The sequence below is a fragment of the Lipotes vexillifer genome, unplaced genomic scaffold (assembly GCF_000442215.2).
Source record: "Lipotes vexillifer unplaced genomic scaffold, Lipotes_vexillifer_v1.1 scaffold236, whole genome shotgun sequence".
NCBI lineage: Eukaryota > Metazoa > Chordata > Mammalia > Artiodactyla > Lipotidae > Lipotes > Lipotes vexillifer.
Window position 1 is genome coordinate 1,183,153 of NW_006773295.1, and position 10,354 is coordinate 1,193,506.

A 10,354-nucleotide genomic window follows, 5' to 3' on the forward strand; every position below is an offset into this window, starting at 1 on the left:
AAAAAAAAAAAAAAAAAGACATGGAGACAGTCTCCCAACACAATACCACACCGGTTTTTTTCCTCTTTCTGTGTTTCCCAAGAGTTTATCACATGTTTCTTGTGAAGTTCCAATTCAATCTGAGGACGAGAAGACAGAATAAACTTCCTAACCGATTCATTGGACACATATTCACTGCCGAGTACAGTGTCATGGCCTGGAATGTGGCCAGGTGTCTTATAAGTAAGTGCATGGTGACCCCAACATATACAGTCTGATTGCAAGTCAATTAGAAAACCAAAGGACCAGTCAATTCTAAACCATGTCAAGAATTGGAAAAAAGTAACAAACTTTTCTTCCAGTACCCTTGGGGCTGAGCCGGAACAGGTCAGCAGACACTGAAATGGAAATCTAATCTCAAAGGCCACCCTGGTAGGTCTAAAGCCTGCTAGGCCCCAGGGCAGAAGCTGGATGAGGAACAGACTCAACCTTTGGCCTGGCCCCCCAGTACTCCCTCTGCAAAAGAGCAGCTGTAAAAACATGCACTACCTGTATCAATAGATGCAACAAATTTGGGGTAATTAATAAGAGATTTGGGTTTAAACAATCTTTTGGATCAGAAAATGAATTGTACTACTGTCCAAAAGCTTTTGTTTGGGAAATTGTTTATAAAAGTTTTTAATTTCTTCCTCAACTCACACATGTAAACATTTGCAACTAACTTGAATGTTCTGAATAAACATCTGAGTACATGACTTTGGAGAAGCCACTGAAATCTACAAATGGCTGGGGAGAGGAGTCCTCCCAGGTTTAGAGCTAACCGCACAACACTCCAGAGCAGCCAGATGCTCTATTACTTGTGACTGGCAATTTCTACATGAAGTTATGAGTACACAAATTAACACACCAAGTGTATACACAAACTACAAACTGAAATTAATTAATTATATCCTTCATGGGATTCTCTCCCTCTAGCCCAATCTCTGCTGAATGACGTCACCCCAGCCAAGACGCCCCGCTCTCTCCTTGCCCCGAAGCCTGTAGATTTGTCCCCCTTTCTCCTGCCACCCAGTTCTGACCTTCACCATTACTTGCCTGGGCTGCGGCAGCAACCCCTCAATTGACATCACCCCTTCCCCCTCACCTCGACATTACTGCCAAAGCTGCTGCTCCCCAAAATGCAGCTGGGACCCTGTTGCACCCCTGCTTAAAATCACGCAGGCGCTCCCCAGCACTTCCAGGGGAAGACCGTGTGAGGCCGTCCAAGGTGGCCCCTTCTGCCTACCTAGCCTCTGCCCTTGGGGTCCCCCCTCCCTATCAGACATTCCAACCTCACAGCCACTTGTAGCTGTTAACCGAATGACCCAGATCTTCTGTGTGGGGCTTCTTTTCAAGGTGGCTGGAGTGATCTCTGTTTCACCCCAGCACAAGATGCAAGCTTAAAAACAAGACGGGAAACATGACTTCATCTACTTAGGCAAATCAACAGAAGGATCTCCTTGGTTTTCACCTCTCGAAGTTTAGGGTTGTTCTTTTTCCAGTGTTCATACAAAAGCTGTTCAGCAATCTGTCAAGAAAACACGAAGAGGGAAGCCTGATGTCACTTTTCCAATCTGTCCACATTTTGGATAACCCACAATAGAAGTCAGCTCAGGCTAAGAGCTCCTCCACTGGCACCCGGCACTGTGCCTGCCCTTCAGACCTCCCACATGCCTCACACCCACGGCGCTGGGAGCCAGACACCTGACTGGAAGCACACAGTGCTGACAAATGACTCTTATAATGGTGACAAAAGGGGGCCCAAATCTGATGCTACAGATGGGTCCTAGATACTAAAGATCTGTTTCAAAATATACAACAGGCTTAAAAACAGAGTTTTGGGGCTCACCATTGCACACAACTACTTTGGAAGATAAAATATACCACTCCCAGCCCTTTGTGGGACCAGAGAACTAGAATAAAGAAAAAGGACTCAGATGTAATGATTAAGGGGCCAAAGAGAATAGAGATGACTCGTGGAAAACACACATAAAGAACAACTCAGAGTAAGCACTTTTCCCGACTGGCTCTGGAGTGAAGTGCTGTCTCAACAGGTCAGAGCCCCCGAGGGGACCCCACGTGGCATCACTGACAGGCTGGGGACTCCCGCTCTGCAGCCTCCTAAAAAGCTACTTACCAGTTTCCTTTGCTCCTCTCGGGCTGACTTCAGATTCCTGTGCTGCTCCCGGATTCTTCTTTCCCTCAAGTTCATGCTCAGCCTCAGCTCCTCCAGTTCTCTGGCCAGCAGGTCCTGCTCCTCCACCAGAAGCTGCCTGAGTCTCTGCCGTCGGGCCTCCAGACGCTTCCTCCCCTCCTCCTTCATCTTCTCCCGCTGGTAGGCGTGCATGCTGGGTAAGAAGTAGCCACCGTCAGCCAGATGTGCTACAGCTGCACAGGGAACACGTGGCTGGTTGTGTGGGTGACAGAGGCTGAGGCAGACAGAATGTGGTGACCCGGGAAGGTTTCTTCCAGCCAAAGGGAACAGAGGTGACAGAACCACTACACATAATAGAATCTTGTTTTTGCAAGAAGAAAATGTATAATGGGCTCATATATGCGCGTGCTAACAGTACCAGCTAATATTATTTGAGCAGTTACCGTGTACCAGGTACTACATACCTGGACGGTTTTATATTAATCGTCACATAAATCCTATAAAGTAGGTTCTGTTTTAGCCCCACTTCACGGGTGAGGAAACTGAGCTCATTCATACAGCAAGTGATACAGTCAGGGTTTCTATCTAGGTCTGTCTGACTCCAAAACCTATGCTTTTTTTTTTTTTTTGCGGTACGCGGGCCTCTCACTGTTGTGGCCTCTCCCGTCGCGGAGCACAGGCTCCGGACGCGCAGGCTCAGCGGCCACGGCTCACGGGTCCAGCCACTCTGCGGCATGTGGGATCTTCCCGGACCGGGGCACGAACCCGCGTCCCCTGCATCGGCAGGCGGACTCTCAACCACTGTGCCACCAGGGAAGCCCCTAAAACCTATCCTTTTAACTTCAATGCTTTTACACGCATTTCTACAGAAAATGGGTGTATATATATTTACACACAAACACAAATGGAGAAGAGTATGGGAGGATATGCACCAGACAGTTCACTGTGGTTCTCTCCTGGGGGTATGGGGTTACGAAGGAGACGTCCACATTCTACATACATTTCTCATTTTATCTTTTTCAGTGCGAATGTGTTACTTCACTGATGATCTTTTTTTCAATTTCCAGTTGGAAAGACATCACTGTGCAGGTAATCCATGCTGTCCAGCCACACTCCCCCAGGTCCTTAAGGTCACATCTCCTGACAGCAAGTGGCCCTCAACCCTAACCGATGGTGGTCACCACACAATTACCTCCTCTGGTAGGAGGCCTTGGAGCTCCATTCTGCCTGTTTGGAGCTGCAGATGTCAGACACCTTGAAGTAGCGGCTGTTCTGATCCCACTGCTGCCGAAGCTGGGCCTCCTGCTCCCGGCGTTGCTGTCGTGCAGCCTGCTGATCCGGGAGCCTCCGGCTGTACCAGGGGGAGGGCAGCGTGGGGAGGGCCATCTGAGGAGAACAGCAGTGGTAAGAAAATGAGCCTGCTGCAACCCCTCATCCCTTTAATGCGAGATCCTCACCCCTTGGCTGAACACCGGAATTGCCTGGTAGAGCCTGGGCCCCACTCCAGACTAGTTAAATCAGAAAGTCTTAGTGTAGGCCCCCAGGCACCAGTATTTTAAAAATGACTTGTCATCAGGGCTGCAAATCATCTACTTAAATAAGCGTGGACTGCACCGGGCTGTGAGCCAGACATCATGAAGGGCACTGCAGACAGAGACAGAGAACCAGTCCTGGCAACGCTGGACAAGCACACTGGGGACTTCTGTGCTCTGCCTAAGGTAACATAGATAATAATTTAAGGAATACTTGTGTGTATTGACATATACGATCTTTTTCATTGTTACTATCGCCCCATTTTTTTGGCAGGTGAGAAAACTTAAGTTCAAAGAGGTAAAATGACTTGCTCAAGATCACAAAACCAGGAAGTGGAGGAAATTTATAAAAGAGCTGGGATCCTAATTCATGTTAGTCTGAGATGAGTGCCCGGGCTCTGTAGACTGCAAGAGGCTGCCTGTTGGGACCAACATGCCCTGGCTTCGGCAACCCGCAGAGAATGGCCCAATCCAGGTGTCACATCTGGAAGTGTTCTGGATTAGCATGGAGGGAGATCCCTCATCTTATGGATGGAGAAACCACCACCCAGAGAGAGGAATCAATTTGCATGGGTCAAGGAGCAATCTGGGGACACAGCTGGAGACTTGAAAGAAGAAGCAGTCTCACTCCGGACACCTTTTCCCCTGGTCCAAAAGCTGCCCTATGTGCAAGGTCTACACAGTGCTTGGCTGTGACAATGCTTAAGGAGCTTCTGTTGAATAAGCAAACTCAGAGTCCTCCAATCCCGAAGGAAAATGATCTGCGTCTATGGGCCGAGTTTAGCCTGAGGCTGCCAGTTTATGATCTGTCTTCAGACTATGGCAGGCTTGACAAACTGTTTTCCTTGCCCTGTGAGCCGCGCGCGGATAAATCTTTGCACCAGGAATCAGAAAACTTAAGATTCCGGTCCCGAATCTGCTACCAACAAGCTGGGCTGCTCCCTGAAAAAGTCGCATCCCTCTGTAACAAAAGCGGTTACAGAGGAAAGTGTCGGACCCAGAGCGCGCGGGGAGCAGAGTGAGAACGGGAAGCCGAGCCCCCGGGCTCCCTGCGATAGCGTCCAGCGACGGCGGGCGCGCTTCCCGCCAGCGCGGGGCCGACTGCAGCGGGGCTCTGAGGGTCCCGGCCCCAAAGCTGGCCCCCTGCCGAGCCCAAACCCCCGACTTACGTTTCTCTGCGCCCCGGAATTTTCGAAGGCTGTCCCGGCCCGAGCTGCAGCATGTCCCAACCGAGCCCGGCCCGGCGCGCTGCAACCCTTCCGGGCAGAGATGCACCTACGCCGGCCGTTTCCTCGCTCGTTGCCGGGGCAACGGGTCGGCGACGGAGCGCCGCGAGGGCCAAGCCTCCTGCAGCGCTGTTACTAGACGCGCAGAGAGGAAAAAGAAGGCTGTGTTTTTCTCTGGTGCCCTCTCGTGATGGGTGGGAGCTCAATCGCAAACGTCGCTAGTCCTGGAAACAGGCAAGGAAAGAGGAAAAGAATCCATTCACTACACCAAATTCAGGATAAAGGTGAGGATGGGGGGAAATCAGAGGGATACAACAGGGGAGGTGATTATAAGCCAGTGGTTCTCAAACCTGGCTGCGCATGAGAATCATCTCGGGAGCTCTTAAAAATCCAGATGTCCAAACCAAACTCCAGACAAATCCCATCAAGCTCCCTGAGGGTATCAGTGGTTGTCTAAGCCCCCCAGGTGCTTTCGACGTGCAGCCAGCTCGCAGAACCGCTAGCGTCAGTAGGGACGAGTTATTGGTAACTTTCTATTGTCTTAGAATAGTGGTGGGTTCAAGTCTGTTCATTCTCTTAGTGTGTTTTATAACTCGCAGGTGTTACGTGTATTATCTTATGTATCAACTATTCCGTTAAAAAAATAAAAACATCCGCTCTTTGATTCATGCTCTTTTCATTTTCTCATTCTTGTCTTCATTTACTCTCTCCTTCATTCCTTCCTCCCTTTATTCCATTCTCTGTTTTCCTGGATGCAGCATAATGTCCGGTTGAACAGTGTGGCCTCTGCTGCAACCTCCACGACGCTAGTCATGTGGTCTTGGACAGGTCACTTCATCACTCTGTGCCTCAGTGTCCTCGTCTGTGAAATGAGAATGTTAAAGTAATTGAAATAGGAGGCCGTGAGACTGGGGAGGCCCTGATGCCTCCGTAGCCTATGCAAGCCAACCTAAACCGAGGCCAGAGCCAATGCACTCGAATCCGAGAAAATGAAACTTAACCAATCACCAACAGCCAGCTAGGCGTTCCCAAACAAGGCAACCCCTTAAGCAATAGCCAATCAAATGATTTCCTTGCTTTCACATCCTCTTTCTAAAAACCTCTCTCCTAGATTCTGCCGGTGGAGCGCTCCTGACCACCTTTTCTTTGGTGCTGCCTGATTCAAATCCGTAAGTCTTGAAAATTTTACTGTGCCTCAGTTTAGCTTTTAAAAAGAATACCATCAGGGCTGCTTTCTAGGGTTGCTCTTGTGAGAGGAAATGAAGGTTTAAATGGAGAGGGCCCAGCAGCAGAGCACCTCAGGTGAGCTCAGGTGAGCATCTCAGGTAAGCACTGTCTCTCACATCCCCCTTTACTCAGGTGAGTACTGTCTCTCACATTCCCCTTTACTTGACACATGTTTACTCAGCATCTGCCCTGCCTCATGCATGAGATTCCCTAGGGTTAGCCTCCGATTGGTCCCAACTCCTTTGGCCAAGCTCATGGCCACTCTTCCATATTGTGTCCCCAGTGGAGAAGGGAAGCAGCCACCCACTCTGATCAACCCAGCCAGAGCTGCCCACACAACAAAGAGCCCAATAAATAAATACTTGTTGATGGGCCTCCTTGAGTGTGGTAGGAACTTTAAAAACATGTGAATTGTGTTGTGGGAGACTTGCCTTCAGGTCCTGATTTTGTGCCTCTTGGGCAAGGGCCTTCCACTCTCTTGGCCTCAGTTGCCTCATCTGTATAATGGCCTTAAAGGACCAAACAAGCTCCACTACGGGGATCAAGGGCCTAGGGCTTGACTGGCCTGGTCCTGGAAGCCTGAGGCCCCAGGCCATAGCCTCTGGGCCTCTTCTTCTGGGATGGCACTTGCCCAAGGAACCACAACTTGTAGGTGGTAGAGCCAGGACTTGAACCCAGCTCTGTCTGATTCCAGGTCCTGAACACTCTCTGAAGCACCGAGAGGGTAGGGATCATTACCTTTCCTGCTGTGGCTCCAGTGCCTGGCACAATGTAGGCACTTAATAAATATTGGTCGAGAATGAATGAGTAGATTCCCCCCAACTTGAGTCCCTTCTTTTTCTCCAAAAGAAAAAGGGAAAGATGGTATTGAAAGACAACAAAAAGAAAGACATAAAGGGACTAACATTGTTTGCATACCTACCATGTGTCAGATACTTTTAGATGTAGTTTCTTTTCTCTTTTTTTTTTTTTTTTTGGCAGTATGCAGGCCTCTCACTGTTGTGGCCTCTCCCGTTGTGGAGCACAGGCTCTGGATGCACAGGCTCAGTGGCCATGGCTCACGGGCCCAGCTGCTCTGCGGCATGTGGGATCTTCCTGGACCGGGGCACGAACGCATGTCCCCTGCATTGGCAGGCAGTCTCTCAACCACTGTGCCACTAGGGAAGCCCTAGATGTAGTTTCTTGTTTAAGCTTCCCTCTAACATGTGAGGTTCCTGCCTGCATTTTGCAGATGAGGAAACTGAGACTGAGATCTCAAGCAACTCTCTTGAGGTCACACGGCAAGGACGACAAGAGTCAGGATTTACACCCAACCTCCAGAGCTTGTAAATCTCTTTTCAGTCTGCTTTTCCAGCAGCTTGTGACTTGTAGATGTAGATCTTAAAAGAGGCCAGCAGGGCTTCCCTGGTGGCGCAGTGGTTGAGAGTCCGCCTGCCGATGCAGGGGACGCGGGGTCGTGCCCCGGTCTGGGAGGATCCCACATGCCGCGGAGCGGCTGGGCCCGTGAGCCATGGCCGCTGGGCCTGCGCGTCCGGAGCCCGTGCTCCGCAACGGGAGAGGCCACAACAGTGAGAGGCCCGCGTATCGCAAAAAAAAAAAAAAAGAGGCCAGCAGATGTGGGCCAGCTGGGCCATATAAAGAGTTCACCAATATTAAATATTTAGTGACAGTTTGATGACTACGGCCCCCAGGGGACTAGGAGGGAAAGCCTTGGCAGGCAACCATCGAGGTGGACGCTGCACACACTGGGCCCTGGGCCAGCGCACCATTCCTTGGGGCTGTTCTTGGACTTGTCTTTGGGTGTCCTGGCATGGGAGGAGAAAACAGGAATGGGAAGGTGGCATGATGACATGGGAGCAGCTCCCTATTAGCTGAAACGTGACAATGCTGGAGGCCATGCAATGCCCTCACTTAATCAGCAGGTGGCGATGCCAAGGCACATTTACCTATGCTGGGTTTTCACAGCGTTTCAACATCAACCACTCTAGTTTCTCTCTTCATACCTGAGCTGGGCTCCCTACCCTCCCTAAGACAAGGATGCAGAAGCAGACAGGTGAGCTCAAAGACCCTGGGGCTATGGGGCTGCCTCTCAGAGCCCCAGTTTTGTGTTTTATTAGCACTGAATTGTTTGACTAGCACTGAATTATTTTGTATGTCTGAGCTTCAATTTTCTCACCTGTAAAATGGGGATAGTAGTGCTGGTTTGTTTAACAGCTGCCTCAACCCAGTGCTGGACACATGATTAGCACCTGATAAGTGATACCTGTTCGTGTTATAATTGTCTTAATGTCGACAGTTTTCTGCATAGCGCCTGCTCAAGTGCTGGGTTTAGTTCCCTTTCTCCTAAGGGAAGGAGCTGAGAAACTGTTACAGGCAGACCCTGGAGATATTGCAGGTTCAGTTCCAGACCCCCACAATAAAGCAAATACCACAATAAAATGAGTCACACAGATTTCTTAGTTTCCATGCATATGTAAGTTACATTTACACTATACTGTAGTCTGTTAATTGTGCAACAGCATTATGTGTAAACAAACAATACACATACCTTAATTAAAAAATACTTTATTGGGGCTTCCCTGGTGGCGCAGTGGTTGAGAATCCGCCTGCCGATTCAGGGGACTCAGGTTCATGCCCCGGTCCGGGAAGATCCCACATGCCGCGGAGCGGCTGGGCCCGTGAGCCATGGCCGCTGAGCCTGCGCGTCCGGAGCCTGTGCTCCGCAACAGGGGAGGCCACAACGGTGAGAGGCCCGCATACCGCAAAAAAAAAAAAAAAAACCCGAAAACAACAAGTGGGGGGGAAGCAGTGGTTAAGAATCCGCCTGCCAATGCAGGGGACACGGGTTCGAGCCCTGGTCCGGGAAGATCCCTTGTGCCACGAAGCAACTAAGCCCTTGTGCCACAACTAGTGAGCCTGTGCTCTAGAGCCCGAGAACCACAACTGCTGAGCCCACGAGCCACAACTACTGAAGCCCACACGCCTAGAGCCCGTGCTCCGCAACAAGAGAAGCCACCGCCATGAGAAGCCCACACACTCTGACCAAGTGTAGCCCCCGCTCGCCATAACTAAAGCCGGCACGCAGCAAAGAAACCCAACACAGCCAAAAAAATAAATAAATAAAATAAAATAAATACTTTATTGATAAAAAATGCCAACCATCATCTGAGCCTCAGCATGTCATGATCTTTTTGCAATACTCACACCTAAGATCACCCATCAGGGACTTCCCTGGCAGTCCAGTGGTTAAGACTGCACTTCCAATGCAGGGGGCGCGGGTTTGATCCCTAGTTGGGAACAAAGATCCCACATGCTTCGCCAAAGTGCGGCCAAAAAAAGAAACCCCGAGAAACAAAAAACAGATCACCGATCACAGATGACCATAACAAATATAATAATAATGGAAAAGTTTGAAATATTGTGAGAATTACCAGTGTCTTGGTGACACAGAGACATGAAATGAGCAAAGTCTGTTGGAAAAATGACACCGACAGACTCGCTTGACACAGGGTTGCCACAAACCTTCCATTTGTATAGAACACAGTATCTGAAGCGCGATAGAGTGAGATCTGCCTGTACTAATTTGTTCACCACCAGTTGATAAACACATAGCCATTCTCCCAGTTTCCCTGCTTGAGCTGCACACTAATTGGGGTGGGGTGTCTACTCCTCTCTGCGTGTGGTTCAGGAGTAAATCCTGATTTGTCTAAGTCAGCTATGATGGAGCCATGCCCTTGACTGGGCTGGCGATGGGCTTGGGGCCCAGCCCTGCCCAATGACATTTAAGGGCACATCTCCTGGGAGTAGGGGTGGTTTTTCTGGGTCTGTGAGAGACCTGTGGTACTGCAGCCCTCCTCTGCGGGAGGAAGCCCCAGACACAGCTGACCGTGACCTTCGCAGGGCAGGAACAGAAGAATCTGGTCCTTGATGGTGATATCAAACATGGAATTAACCCACCAAGTGGGCCCCCACCCCATAGCTTGGGATTCCTTTTATTTTTCTTTTAAGATTTTTCTTTTTACTACTTTTTATGGTAAAACAGCATACAACCTGAGATCTACCCTCTTAAAACATCTTTATGTGTACAGTACAGAGTTGTTAATGGATACAGAAAACGTGGTCTATACATACAATGGGATTCCTTTTTAGAAGGTAAAATAGAGTCTTGTTGCTTAAATAATTTTTCAGTCAGCAGG

The 10,354-nt window shown here is 49.6% G+C and overlaps 1 protein-coding gene across 1 annotated transcript in view; it reads right to left on the bottom strand.

Annotated features, from left to right (window-relative positions):
• The window catches only part of TCHP (trichoplein keratin filament binding), a 13,265-nt gene extending 8,251 nt beyond the window's left edge, over nucleotides 1-5,014 (bottom strand). The window contains 5 exon segments of the mRNA XM_007448213.1: nucleotides 47-119; nucleotides 1,490-1,546; nucleotides 2,156-2,366; nucleotides 3,366-3,559; nucleotides 4,875-5,014. Coding sequence (XP_007448275.1) covers nucleotides 47-119; nucleotides 1,490-1,546; nucleotides 2,156-2,366; nucleotides 3,366-3,559 — 535 coding nt within the window. The 5' untranslated portion in view covers nucleotides 4,875-5,014.
• Between the last annotated feature and the right edge of the window lie 5,340 nt (nucleotides 5,015-10,354).